General features: G+C 38.3%; 1 protein-coding gene and 1 long non-coding RNA gene across 9 annotated transcripts in view; one reads left to right on the top strand and one right to left on the bottom strand.

The window, feature by feature from the left end:
- Positions 1-15,178, bottom strand: part of LOC125753819 (uncharacterized) — a 49,466-nt gene that overhangs the window by 21,612 nt on the left and 12,676 nt on the right. The window lies entirely within an intron of this gene.
- The window catches only part of SMCO2 (single-pass membrane protein with coiled-coil domains 2), a 44,338-nt gene that overhangs the window by 22,837 nt on the left and 6,323 nt on the right, over positions 1-15,178 (top strand). For 6 of the 8 annotated variants that reach the window (XM_025455472.2, XM_025455470.3, XM_025455466.3 and 3 more), the window contains 2 exons: positions 639-814; positions 3,770-4,031. In XM_025455472.2, coding sequence (XP_025311257.1) covers positions 639-814; positions 3,770-3,968 — 375 coding nt within the window. In that variant the 3' untranslated portion in view covers positions 3,969-4,031. Of the gene's footprint in view, positions 1-638; positions 815-3,769; positions 4,032-6,964; positions 7,020-15,178 lie in introns of those variants that run through there. The other 2 variants (XM_025455471.3, XM_025455468.3) reach the window with 2 other exon arrangements.

The raw sequence follows: 15,178 nt of genomic DNA, 5'->3' as shown, positions 1-15,178 counted from the left end.
AGAAGCAATGAATGAGTGAGTCAATCTGTTACTTGTGCAGAGGTGCCTAATCATCCCACCTATCTGGAAATGTCCCACCAACAAACCTCAGCTACTCTATCTCATGATCTTATTTATTTTCTCTTTAGGATGTATCCTAATCTATAATATCTAATGTACATTTATGTTTAGTCATTTATTGCTTGTCCCCCAGCCCCTATAAACATGCATGTAATTCCTTACCCATTTGGTTTAAAAATGCACAAGTAATAGAATGCATATTCCTTATCTATTTTGTTAACCACAGTATCCCAGAATAGTGCCTGGAATGAGTCAATATGTTTTGCATAGATGAACAAATTGAACACATGAATTCAATATAAGGATAATTATCTTCCTACATGAATCCAGTAGTTAAAGATTAGCATGTGGGTTTCATTTAATTTTCTACCATGATGCTACCTTATTTTGTGAATGTGTAAGTCTCTTTCTACTGGGTAAGTATCATTCTCCAATGATCTCCTCATGTGATTCACATGAGATTGGCAATGTGGGCTCCCGAGATGTTCTGGAGGAAAAGCACTACGCATCATCTACAGTAAGACTAGCAGACCTGTAAAATAATTTTTTAAATGATAGCTGATTACTATTGTTTTCAGAACTTTTGCAAAGACATGACTCTGCTGAACACAAAGCTGGGGATGTACCAAAAGCAAGAAGAGAAACTAGACTCTCAGAGTCCTGAAGAAATGGGTATGGAAGGAAGTGAGCCCCTGCTTCCTCAGGTGGCACCAGCCCCATTAGTGCAGAACACTGCTCCTGGCATTACAATGTGGTAAGTTAGAGAAAGGGGCCTTTGGAGCTGGACAAAGGCCCCAAATGTATGAACCACAGTATGATGAATTTCTTCAAGGACTGACTAAAAATCTCTTTTATCTTCCTTTATAAATTATCTATTCTTGTTTTTTAAAAGTCCATTCATTTATTGGAGTCATAGTGCTTTTCACATTATTTTCAGATATATATATATTTCTTTATTATTGCTTTAGATAAATATGTATACATAAATCTTAAAGGATGGTGTCTGCAAGCTATGATGCAGCCACCTCCACCAAAGGAACCTACCTGCTAAGCAGATTTGAAAACCTTTGTTCACTGGACAGGATGCCTCTCCCTTGAATGGCATTAAAGAAATACATACGAGCAAATTCTGACTCTTTGGATGCCTTTCTGAAGATGCCACACCATCATATATATCTGGAATAGTACCCTCCTCTAAGAAAACTTTTCTGATTCTTTACCCACCCCCCTCCCACTACCAATCCAATTCTACCTCTCGTGTGTGCACTCTACATTGCACATAATCCTGACATAGAATCCACAGCCTATTCTTTACAGGTAATTTTTTGGGGTTTTACAGGTATTCTTTTTGGGGTGATGACAATTTCCTGGAATTAGATAATGGTAATGGTTGTGGAACCCCATGAATAAACTAAAAGCTGCTGAATTATTCACTTTAAAGGGTAAATGTTATGGCATGCAAATTATATCTCAAAAACCAAAGAAGTAAATACCTTTTGATAATCACTTGATTGTGTAAAATGGGCAGATTATAATCCAGTTGATTATAATCCAGTTTATATACAGATTATAATCCAGTTGATTTCATCATATCATTATATTCTAGTTAAGACTGCATAAGGTTTTGACCAATTTCTTGTGTAAGAATTGGAAACATATTGGTTCTGCTGAAGCATATTTATACATTATCTTTTTGAGGAGGTTGATTTTGCAGACTTAGTCAATCATTATGTATCAGTTTTGTTGTTTTGGGCTCAGAGAGTACCTCTTCCTGGTATAGTCCCCAATTCCTCAGTTCCCTTAGAGACCTTTCACAAACAGTGTAAACATTTTGGAAAAGATTGAAGGTCTTATGCATGGCAAGTCTTGAAAAAGAAATATATAAATAAACAGTATTAAAAAAGTCAAAGAATGTCTTTATTCTTTAAAGAATGTAAATTGAAAATGAATAAAATATTTAATGATACTAATATTTGGTTTCACACAGGCAATATGAAAGAAATTATTTTGAATTAGTACCCATGATGTTTCCCAAAGAAAAATGTACTTTAAAAAATAAATGTTACACATGTTCTTTTATCTGTTTAATAATAGAAAAGCTGAAAAATAATTTATGTTGACTTGTAAATAAATATCAAACAATTCAGCAGTGTCAAAAAATAAATCTGAAAGTTAATAAATGAAAAGAAATAAATACATAAATCTGAACCCAACCATACCTAGAGTATTCACTAAAGGAAAAAAAAAACTGGAATAATACACAACAAACCAAAAGAAAAAGAAAACAAAAAAATTAGCACAAAAATAGGAAAAAAGAAAGAATGAACAAATGACAGGAAAGAAGAAAAGAAAAAAGAAACAACTGAGCTGATGATATCAGAGTGATGAGATTATAACTTTTTCATTTCTCTGCTTTCTAATAAAATGTGATGGGGTGCCTGGGTCACAGTAGGTTAAGTGACCAACTCTTGGTTTCAGCTCATGTTATGATCTTGGGATCATGGTATTAAGTCCTGCCCGAAAGTCCATACTCAGTGCAGAATCTGCCTGAGATTGTCTCTCCCTCTCCTTGTGCCCCTCATGCTCATTCTTTCTCTCTCTCTCTCTGAAATAAATAAATCTTTCATTTAAAAAAATGTGAAATACAAGCAATTACTTGTGTAACTACTGAGAGACAGCCAGTGGCAATAATGCCATGCAACTTGGCTCAGGTTTACAGATTCCACTGAGTTGGATCACAAAATAATCCATGGCTAACTTTAAGTGCGCTCTAAATTTTCTCTTCTGAAATATATTATTGATGGTAATTATCTCCCAGTAACTGGATTATCTGTGACATTTCTTTCCTTCTCTGTGTTTTTCTGGATCTTCCAGATCTTTTTTTTTTTTAATTTTTATTTATTTATGATAGTCCCAGAGAGAGAGAGAGAGAGAGAGAGAGAGAGGCAGAGACACAGGCAGAGAAGCAGGCTCCATGCACCGGGAGCCCGATGTGGGATTCGATCCCCGGTCTCCAGGATCGCGCCCTGGGCCAAAGGCAGGCGCCAAACCGCTGCGCCACCCAGGGATCCCTTTTTTTTTTTTTTTTTTAATTTTTATTTATTTATGATAGTCCCAGAGAGAGAGAGAGAGAGAGCAGATCTTCTACCCTAATCATGCACTGCATTTGTAATTAGAAAATAATAGTGCACGGATTTAAAAGCAAATAAATAAAATACATCATAGATATAGCCTAGAAGATGGAGTCTCTAAAGATTTGAGAAAGTTTAACTTTAAGAGGATTAAGTCTGGTGCTAGGACAAAACTAGTGATAGAGCGAGACTCCATTTTTCACATTGCATTGTATATCCTCAGGAAAATCTAACTGCCTTTTCCTTTATTTCCCTCCAAATCGGTGTCATGTGAGTCACAAGTTAGGTAAAGATGTCAATAATCAGCTAGAGTGTGAGAAGAGCATTTCAAAGGAGGCTCATAATTTCCAGGGTTTCATTATCTTACGGCTACAGAACTTTAGAATTCTAATGCCAGCCCTAGGATGGAAGTAAGTGTTCAACTACTCCAAGCTCCTTCTTTTGCAGATGTCAACTGAAGTCAAGAGAAACTCAGTTATTTTCTTGAAGTTCTAGAACTACCGGTGGAGGAGCCAGGAGTTTCATCAGTGCTGTTTCCTTCAGAATGTTCTTAACACAGACGTTTTCTTTCCTTGTAGGAAGCGTGCACTGAGGATTTTCATCATATTTTATGTCCTCACCTTCACTGGACTTTCATGTTACATACTATTTTTCGATGCTACATTTATCTTTGAAAGCTTACTCCCTGCAATGCTCGGTCGCCGCAGAATGTGGGAACTACGGGAGATCATTGAGCCTTTCTTGAACTTGGAGGTGGAAGACTTGTTACCCTCCTAAAGATATAGAAGTTACTGCTGCTCTACTGACTTTCTCCTTAATAAAATTCTGGCTGTTCTTGTATTATGGGGGTTAAAATATTTTTCAAAAAATACTATTGAGGGTTTGGCAAAAAAACATTGTAGTTGTATAGAAATTACTTGTTCACAGAAAAAACGAAAATAGTTAGATAAACTATCTTTCCTTTTATGACTCACAATTACTTCTTGAATCATTCTCATATTGTTTAAACATTTACCTCAAAGCACTAGCCTATTCTCCTCCGATCCTGAGAATATTGAGATTACCAAGTATTAGCTTCCTTGGCCCATCCCCTCTTCCCCAACTTTCCTCAAAAAGGAAAGCACAGAACTCCTCTCCATCATGATGAGTTATACTTCCCATATTTGGGGAGTAGTGGACATATCTTGGTTTTTCTCCTAACATTCCCTTTCCCTTTTGGTAAAACTAACCCTAGTTTTGCTTTCAAAGAACTACCTTTACCAGTGAGTGCAATTGTAAGTGGTCTTTCAGTCAGTGTCTTCTTTCTGTTAACAACAGTTGAGAATATATTGAATTAGATTCTCTAAGAATGAGAATTTTGGGAAGAATCCTACAAAGAAGGGAAATGATTGAAACTTCAATTTTGGGAACTAGCCTATATCTTTTTCTCCTTAAATTAGAGTTGGTTCTATGACTTAGAACCAAAGGAAGTCTAATTGATACAGAAGTTTGGAATGCTAGAAGTTTGGGGCATTTTTATTCCTAATTTTATAGGTAATGGGGAAATAGTAAAGTTTATTTGCAATAGGAAAAAGTAGTTAAAATTGAACTGTGCAAGATTAATAGAACTGTAAAGAATACATTGGAGTCAGGAGGGCAGATGGAGTGTGAGGGATGAGTTAAAAGCATTTGGTGGTTCAGGTGAGCTAAATAGTGGGAGATGAGGGGTGAAGTGGATATTGTAAGGGTGGATTCTACAACATTGGCTTGTGTAATGGATGTGGGGTCAGAAGGTGGTGACAGGGAATGTAGTCCCAAATCTTCTCACATTTGAATGGATCTTGAAGGAAGGACAAGATTTTCAGACATTAGGAAAAGACATTTCAGAGAAAAACAGCTGAGTAAATTTTAGAAGCTGTGAATATAAGGCAGAGTTAGGAAACTTGCTAGAGAATATTGCTCAACATACCAGTTTATACATTCCTTTCAAAAAAACTCTGCCTCACTCATTTTTGTGGTCTCTGGAATAATACTCCCAAATAACTGGTCCCAAATCACTTGGGAAGCCCTATACACTAAAGATTTTCCATCTCACCTCCAGATATTTAGATTCAGTAGAGCTAATGTGAGGTCCAGGAACTTTATTTTTAAAAGTCTCCACAGCTGGAGGCACCTGGTAGTGCAGTCTGTTAAGACTTCAATTCTTTATTTCAGCTCAGGTCATGATCTCAGGGCTGTGGGACGGAGCTTCCCCTTAGGCTCCATGCTCAACAAGGAGTCAGCTTGAGATTCTCTCTCCCCCTCTCTCTGCCCCTCCCCCCACTCACATGTGCACATGCACATGCTCTCTTTCTCTCTAAAATAAATCTTAAAAAACTCCCCAGCTGAACAATATAAATCCAAATGTGGGGACCATGTTTTGGTAGTTTAGAACAATAGTAGATAGTCAATAAGTACTTAGAGAAGTAAATTATATGTTTTTATCTTTGTGATCTCCCTATTACCTCATCCAGTACTGCATTTAATATTTGCTCAATAATTTCCACATAGAACAACATCACCTCCAGAAATTCCAAATCTTTAGATCTAGGATGAATCTCTAATATCTTCTGTTTTAATAGATTCCCCTATTAAGTCTTAGGACTCAAATGCATGCTACACTATGGGCAAAAGCTACCTAGGATTACAACTTGGCTGAGATCCCATACAAAGTTAATCAAGAGGTGGCTCCTTTTGCGGGGAGGAAGAAGGAAGTAGGTATGGATGAGGGAATTTCCAGACAAACAGAAAAGGGAAAAAGCTGGGCAGCGCCGGTGGCTCAGCAGTTTGGCGCCGCCTTCAGCCCAGGGCCTAATCCTGGAGACCCAGGATCGAGTCCCACGGCCTGATCCTGGAGACCTGGGATCGAGTCCCACGTCGGGCTCCCTGCATGGAGCCTACTTCTCCCTCTGACTGTGTCTCTGCCTCTCTCTCTCTCTCTCTCTCTGTCTCTCATGAATAAATAAATAAAAATCTTTAAAAAAAAAGGGGGGGGGGAAGCTAAAAGCTTTAGAAACGATGAATAATATATTCAAAATGTCATGTGATAGTGAGAGAAAATGCTAACGGATTTTTTTTTAAGTCTCAGACTTATTTAGAAATATTAAAGGGACTATTCAGACCAATTGGTAGACAGGACATAGTATATGTTTCTGATAATCTTCAGGAAAATTCCCATTGCTGGATACAGTATCAAATGCTTTATTTGTAAAACCAAAAAGAAAAAAGAAATATTGAGTTTAATTAGCTCAAGTAAAGCCAAAAGTCCTGCAATAATCATATACTAGTGATGAAAATAAGATGGGGAACTAGATTTTTTTAAGGAATAAATTACTAATTTATTAACTTCTAAGATATACTTTATTAATATCTAAACTAAGATAAAATAATTTCCACTAGGGGATGTATAGCCTTAAAATGGGAATAATTTGGTTGAGTTTTATTTCAGATCTTTCAAATACCATATTCAACTGAGTCAACCACTATGCACACAATCACTTACTAAAAATGTCAGAATCATTTTACAAATATGGTCTTGGTTTTGGATTAGGAGGACAGAAAATAAATGATCACAAAATCTCCATTGTCATGTTTTTTTGAGTGAAGACAGCTAGCTATACTGTAGTGAAGGGAGCTTTAAACTTGGATTCAATGTTTATGTTAGAGTGATTAGACTCATTAGTCATTAGTTAGATCTGCTGCCAACTGTGTGTTTGGTAGGGTCCTCTAATCTCCACCCTTTCTCTGCCCTGAAGGTCATCCAAGCACTTGTTCCCTGGATGCCCAGAGTGTTGACTGCTGAGCTAGGATTTCCCCTTGGACATGCCTTCGTCAAAGAGATCTCCTTTGCCTAAGATTCCTCTCTTTCTCAAGGGAATCCTGTATCCAACAACTGATCCAGGCCAGGGTACGTTTGTGAAGGGCCATCCCAACCCGGAGCTCCCCATGAGGTTAGTTAAAGCCCTAGTGCAACTGTGTCACAGTTCAGCTTCTCAGTCTACCCCATCCTGTCTCCATCATTCCCTTCACAGGGGATGATCTAGAGACTATTTCCCAATAAACCTACACTTGAGTCTGAATTTCAAAGTCCATTTCCTGGGGAACTTGACCTAAGACATCTGTAGTAAATGATGATTAACCAAATGAAAACATGCAAAGACCAGTTATTTCAAACTTGTTATAGTAAGGATGTCAGCCACCATCACTGTGTCTTTTTTTTTTTTCTAAGATTTTATTTATTTATTTGACAGAGAGAAAAAGCAAAAGACAGAGCACAAGCAGAGAGAGTGGCAGGCAGAGGGAGAAGCAGGCTCCCTGCTGAGCAGGGACCCCTCCCCCCCCATGTGGGGCTCAATCCCAGGACCCTGGGATCATGACCTGAGCCAAAGGCAGATGCTTAACTGACTAAGCTACCCAGGCATCCCCAATTGTGTCTTAACAGAGACTTCAGAAAGGCAGAGTGGGAAAGCATTACAGTGAAAAAGAGGAAGGCTTCAGGTATGCCCTGATTGGAGGCTCCTAGCATGAGGGAGATGTAGGCAGACTAACTAGAAGGGGGGCATCCTACATAATGGTTAGGGGTGCATATTTGGCCTTTACTGGTTGGTTCTAAGTTGGAAGTGGGAACAAAATTTAGGGAAGCTGGCAGTTATTAATCCCATCTTTGTTTACACATGTATAAATAGTGGAAAATAATACCTGCCTCATGAGATAATTGGATTAAAGGACAACGCTTAATAGGTTATAGGGTATTAGTAGTAGTAGTAGTAGTAGTAGTATTACCATGAACATATTTATAAACATGTGAGATCACCTAATTAAGAACTTTGGATCTGGGGCACCTGGGTGGCTCAGTGGTTGAACGTCTGCTTAGGTTGTGATCCCGGAGTCCTGGGATTGAATCCCACATCAGGCTCCCCACAAGGAGCCTGCTTCTCCCTCCGCCTGTGTCTCTGCCTTTCTCTCTGTGTCTCTCATGAATAAATTTAAAAAATAAAAATTAAAAAGTAGATGTGGCCCAGCAGAACTGGGGAAAGGTAGAGATTTCCAAGGGAGGTTTAGTTTGCAATGAGGGGTGATATGTGTGAGGATGAATGGGTGTGAGAGAGGACAGCCCCTTTGTCAGAGGGGGCCTGTAAGTCACCTAGGAGATTAGCTTCAATTTTGGCATAACTTAATTTTTAAATTTTTTTAAAATTTTGGTTTTTGAATCTCTTTTTTTCTAGGTGTATTTGAGGAGACTCATTAATATTCTATGTCATAGAATAGTTTACTGACCAAGTGACACATCATTTTTGTTTGACTACTGGAGATGATGGCTTTTTCTCTCTTTCTCCTCAATTTCAAAATGACTGATTTTACTGATATAATCTCCAAGTGATATAGCCTAACAAGGCAAAGTTCAGAATAATGTAGCAATGCCTATCCAGCTGCCAAGCCTCATTTCCTCTTCTTACTGTTGAGAGGCATACTTCTGCCCTCTATGACTCTGGATCAGATCCTAATTGCCCTAAGCAGAGCCCTGATTCCCTTGTTAATAATTGGTTTAGAACATGTGATTCAATTCTGACGAATGAGACTTAAGGGTATATCTGCCAGCAAGGGGGCAGGGTGGGTGGGAGTATCAGAAGGGAGGGGAGGTTTGTGAGCAAGTTTTCTCTACAGTTTTTTTTTTTTTTAGATTTTATTATTTATTCATGAGAGAGAGAGAGAGAGAGAGAGAGGCAGAGACACAGGCAGAGGGAGAGCAGGCTCCATGCAAGAACCCCGATGTGGGACTCCCTCCAGGATCATTCCCTGAGCCTAAGGCAGTCACCGAACCCCTGAGTTGGACACCCTGTTGTCCCAAGTTTCCTCTACTTTAAAAAGAGATAGTAGGAAGAAAAATATCTTCTTTTACTTTTGGATGTCACTGTGTGCACATTTGATGTTTGAAATTCCTTAGGTTATCTTGCAATCATGAAAGGAATGTACAATCTAGTTGGGCCTTATAACCCTTAGGGCAAAGCTGATGGATACCACAAGAGATAAAAGGAGCCTAGATACTCAAACGGCATCAATGAACCACTAACAACCTAATCTACAGTCTACTGTATATGTCTTCTTATTGTTCCAGGCTCTTGGATTTAGATCCAAGAAGGGGAATTGAGAAGGTAGAGATAGAGACAATTACTTTCCAAGTCCAGTTTGATTTTTTTAAATTATATATATGATGAGTGTGAGTTTTATTTTCTTTAGTAAGTGGATCCAGACAGATTTTAATTTATGGGTAATTGCCATCTTGGAATTAAATGGTAACAAAGATTTTAATAAGTGTATCATCACATACATAAATAAATGCATTTGAGTGATATATGGCCTCGGTAGAGGATGAACCTGTGCATGTTTGAATTAAGGGAGTTCTTTTAGCCCTTTATCAAGCGCCTGAATTGCTTGTGTGGTTATCTTCCTTTTCTGAAAAAGAACAAGCAGTAGTGTCTATTGTGACATTTGAGTTTACCAAATGAGGAGCACTTGACTAATAAGCAGCCTCATACATGGCCAAATGTCCTCCTGTACTTGTACTTGATGAGATCCAGGCCTTTTCAAAATAATACCACATGTTAATGTTCTTATGGGGGAATGTAGGAATAATTTGTTTCTCATTTTCTTATTTTCTTCCTCAAAATATGGTCAGTGAAGTCTTAGGAAGAAATAGAGATATCTTTCATAGCAGATCAAGTGACTGAAAAGCCTCTGACTTTTGGAATCTTTAATGACAAAAATTCCTGCCAAAAGTGAATGGTATTTTCCTTACATTTGGAAAAGTGCATTGTTACCTCTCAGATTGAGGTGATCTCTCCAAGTAAGAATCTGGCTGATTTGAGGAAAGAATCCTCCTGGGGCTCCTAAGACCTTCACAGCTTCTCACACTCAAGCTTTCTGGTACTTACATGAAAGATTTTGAGGAAAAGAGGGTAATGAGTGCCTTTTGACTGCAAGACTATGAACACATCAACCTAATCTCCTTTGGTGGCTTTAAAGATAAGGCTATACTCAGCTTTATCTTCAGCAAAATTCTATCCTCTAGCACAAGAAGAACATAAATGTAGGGACGCCTGGGTGGCTCAGTGGTTGAGCATCTGAGCTCCCCACTGGGAACCTGCTTCTCCCTCTGCCTATGTGTCTGCCTCTCTCTCTGTGTCTCTCATGAATGAATAAATAAAATCTTAAAAAAAAAAAAAGAACACAAATGTAAATGGTAACAGTAACAATGATGCTATTAACTGATAATATAACAATAACCACATACACAATAATAAAAAAACAATCCTGTTTACCAAATAATTACTATGTCTCATGTACTATGTTGAACACTTCATATACATTTTATTATTTAATCTTCACAGTTAATTAATAAGCCAGTAATTGTTATTCCCATTTTTTTTTTTTTTTTAAGATTTCTTTATTTTAGAAAGAGCACACATGGTGGGGAGGCAGGAGAGAAAGAGAGAGAGAGAGAAGCAGATTTCCATTGAGCATGCAGCCCAACTCAGGGCTCAATGTCACAACGCCCCACAACCCTGAGACCATGACCTGAGTCAAAGTCAAGAGTAGGACGCCAAACCAACTAAGCCACCCATGTGCTGCTTTATCCCCATTCTTATATGAGGTAACTGAATTGCAGAGAGGATAAGTCACTTGTCCATGGTCCCACTGTAAATAGTAGATCAGGATTTGAATCTAGATCTGTCTGGGTGCAATAACTGTAGCCTTTCATGTGCCACACAGCCTCCCAAAACTGGATTGTAAATTCTACAAGAGCAAGAATATGTGAAGCCATGTGAAGCCACGTATTTTCAGCATCTGGAACATTACTTAGAACATAGCGAGTGTTGGGTAAATGTTTATTGATGAATCAATGAACTAACATTTGTCAAGTGCAGCCTCCACCAGTGCTGTAACTTTCAGACACCACCTGCCACATTGCCCTACTCTGACATCATCTCTACCACTGATCACTACTCCCAGAAGTCACACTGATGCAAAAGTTATTAACATTGGCTTGGAATGGCCAATGGCCTGCTTTTCACCCAGCCTATATGTGAGGCACAGATGTTGAGCTACAACTTTTCCTGCTTACTCTACTTTGTCTATTCCCCAAATTGAATTCCCCTCTGGAAACCAAAGCAAGTTTAAATCCCATTCCTTATTCTAGACTCAGAGGTGCACCAGAGAGTAAGGTTGGCCCTCCCCTTCTGGGTGTGAAGCCCATACTGCCTGTCCCAATCTAGAAACGTGTGTTCCCTTTAGCTTCTGGCTAGTGACCTCACCACATGCTCAAAACCCAGATTTGGTCCCATGACCTTTTTCCTTTGGAAGAACTTTTGCCACATGTGACTGATAAGAACAAATTGCTGCATTATCTTGTTTAAAAATAGAGGTTTCACAATTGGGATACTTTTGTTTGTAACAGAATACCTAAACAATATTGACTTAAAAAATAAGGACGTTTATAACATCATGTGACAAAATGTCTGCAGCGAGGGTGGTTCCAGGGTTGGCTAATTAAGCAGCTTAATGATGCTAGTGCTGGAATCACCTTATTTTCCTTATTTTCTATTCTCTTGGCTTTCCTTTCATGGTCCCAAGGTGACTGCTTGCACCAAACGTCTTTGTGCATTACAACATGCAACAACAAAAAAGAACAGGTAAAAATCTTTCCTAGAAGTTCCTAGCAAACTTCCTGAGAGCCACTGGCCACAATAGGTAACAGGCCCCCCCAAACCAATTACTGACCCTGATCTGCTACCCTTCCTATTCCCCTATACTTGTGAACTTAAGCACCATGAACACTTTTCCTGTCTGGATGTCATGAAAATAATTCTTTTCCATGAGAGAAATAAGGTATATACAAAAGGTTAACAGTTATCTCTGGGTGGGGGTTGCAGGTGATTTTCTTCAGAAAATTTTATGTTATGTACCAGTACTACTTTTCTTTTAAACACTTTTTATTTTAAAATAATTTCAAACTAATAGAATATTTGCGAGAATGGAATGAGGTACTCCCATATATCCTTTGCCAGATTCATGGATATTTAATATTTTGTCACATTTGTTTCATTAATTTCTCTATTTTGGGGGAACCATTTGAAAGTCTGTGAATATCATTCCCTCTACTTCATAATATTCGAATGTGTATATCCTAAGAACAAGAATATTCTTTCACAGGCCAGTACTACAGTTATAAAACTTAAGAAATTTAACATTGGGGGGATCCCTGGGTGGCTCAGCGGTTTGGCACCTGCCTTCCGCCCAGGGCGCAATCCTGGAGTCCCGGGATCGAGTCCTGGGCATGGAGCCTGCTTCTCTCTCCTCCTGTGTCTCTGCCTCTCTCTCTCTCTGTCTATCATAAATAAATAAATAAATCTTTAAAAAAAAAAAGAAATTTAACATTGATGTATCTCTTTGATCGACTACCCATGTTTTAATCCTGTCAATTGTCCCAATACTGTCCCTTATAGAAATTTTTTTCGATACAGGATCTAGTCCAGGATCATGTATTAATCCTTTTTTAAAAATAAAAAAAAAAACTTACTTCTTAAGTATAAGAAGGATCTTGGGTGGCTCAGTCGGTTAAGCATTTGTCTTTGGCTCAGGTTGTGATCTCAGGGTCCTGGGATTGAGCCCAGCTTTGGGCTCCCTGCTCAGTGGGGAGTCTGCTTCTTCCTCTCCCTCTGTCCCTCCTCCCTGCTCATGCTCTGTCTCTCTCAAATAAATAAGATCTTTAAAAAACTAAAATATAGGGCAGCCCTGGTGGTGCAGCGGTTTAGCGCCGCCTGCGCCCAGGGCGTGATCCTGGAGACCCCGGATCCAGTCCCACATTGGGCTTCCTGCGTGGAGCCTGCTTCTCCCTCTGCCTGTGTCTCTGCCAGTCTCTCTCTCTCTCCAAATGAATAAATAAATAAATCTTAAAAAAAAAAAAAAACTAAAATATCATTGACATACAACATTATTAGTTTCAGGTGTACAACATAATGATTTGATATTTATATATATTGCGAAATGGTCATCACAAGAAGCCTAGTTAACATCTGTCACCTTACATAGCTACAGAATTTTTTTCTAGTGATGGGAACTTTAAGGTTCATTCTTTTAACTTTCAGATATGCAATACATTCTATCAACTATAGTCACATATCCATTATATTTCCATGACTTCTTTATTTAATAACTGGAATTTTGTACCTTTTATTTTTTTTAATTATTTATTTATTTTGGAGAGAGCACACATGGTGGAGGGAGGGGTAGAGAGAGAGAGGGAGAAAGAAAAATCTCAAGCAGACTCTCCACTGAGCAGGAAGCCCCATATAGGGCTCAGTCCCACGACCCTGAGATCATAACCTGAGCCGAAATAAAGAGTTGAATGCTTAACCAACTGAGTCACCCAGGCACCCCTGGAAGTTTGTAGCCTTTGATTCCTTTTATCCATTTTGCCCACCCCCACCCCCAGCCTATGGCAATGACCAGCCTGTTTCTTTGAGTTTGGTAGGACTTTTCTGTGTTTTTGTTTTTTATGATTCCACATATAAATGAGATGATAAGGTATGTGTCTTTGTCTGATGTATTTCACTTAGCATAACGTCCTCCAGTTTCATCTATGATACCACAATGCCAAGATTTCACTTTTTAATGTTTGAATAATATTCCACTGTGTATATATATTCCATTATATATAACATTTTTTTAATCCATTCATCAATAGGTAGACACTTAGGTTGTTTCCATATCTTGGCTGTTGTAAATAATGTTGCAGTGAGCATGGGGGTGCATATATCTTTATGAAGTAATGTTTTTACTTTCTTTGGATAAATATCCAGAAGTGGAATTGCTGAATCATATGGAAGTTCTTTGTTTATTTTTTTGAGGATCCTCCATACTGTTTTCTGCTTTAATTCACATTCCCATCAATGGCGCATGAGGGTTCCTTTCCTCCACATCCTTACCAGCACTTGTTATCTCTTGTATTTTTGATAATAGTGTTTCTAACACGTGTGAGGTGATAACTCATTGTGGTTTTGATTTGCATTTCTCTGATATTTAGTGATGTTGGGCATCTTTTTATGTACCCGTTGGCAGTCTGTATCTTTGGAAAAATAAGTATTCAGATCTTCTGCCCATTTTTAAATCAGATTGGGTTTTTGTTATTGAGTTGTATGAAGTTTCCAAAATATATATTTTGGATATTCACCCCTTACCAGATAAATGATTTCCAAATATTATCTATTCAGTAGGTTGTTTTTTTCATTTTGTTGATGGTCCCCTTTGCTATGCAGAAACTTTTTATTTTTTTTAAACTTTTTAAAAAATAATAATAATAATAAACTTTTTTTCCTTCATGAGAGACAGTGAGAGACAGGCAGAGACACAGGCAGAGGGAGAAGCAGGCTCCATGTACAGAGCCCAACCTGGGACTAGATCCAGGGTCTCCAGGATCACAACCTCGGCTGAAGGCGGTGCTAAACCGCTGAGCCACCCGGGGCTGCCCTGCAGAAGCTTCTTAATTTAATGTAGTCTCACTTTCTTATTTTTGCTTTTGTTGCCAATTTTTGGTGTCAAATTCCAAAAATCATTGCCAAGACCAATGTCAAGGAGGATAATGCTTTTTGTCTAGGAGTTTGATGGTTTTGAGTCTTACATTCAAGTCTTTAAACCATTTTGAATTTTTTTTTTTTGTATGTGCTGTGAGATAGAGGTCCAGTTTCATTCCTTTGCATGTGGCTATTCAGTTTTCCCAACACCATTTATTGAAGAGACTGACCTTTCTCCATTATATATTCTTGGCTCTTTTGTCATAAATTAATTAACATATGTGTGTGGGTCACTTGTCTTTTTAATCTGCTTTATCTGGATGGCTTCCTCAACCTTTCTTTCTCTTCTTGCCACTGACTTTTTTTTTTTAAGATTTTATTTATTTATTCATGAGAGAT

This window comes from Canis lupus, chromosome 27 (genome assembly GCF_003254725.2).
Source record: "Canis lupus dingo isolate Sandy chromosome 27, ASM325472v2, whole genome shotgun sequence".
NCBI classification, from domain to species: Eukaryota; Metazoa; Chordata; class Mammalia; order Carnivora; family Canidae; genus Canis; species Canis lupus.
Note: the sequence above shows the minus strand (reverse complement) of the source record. Positions and strands in the feature narration are given on the sequence as shown.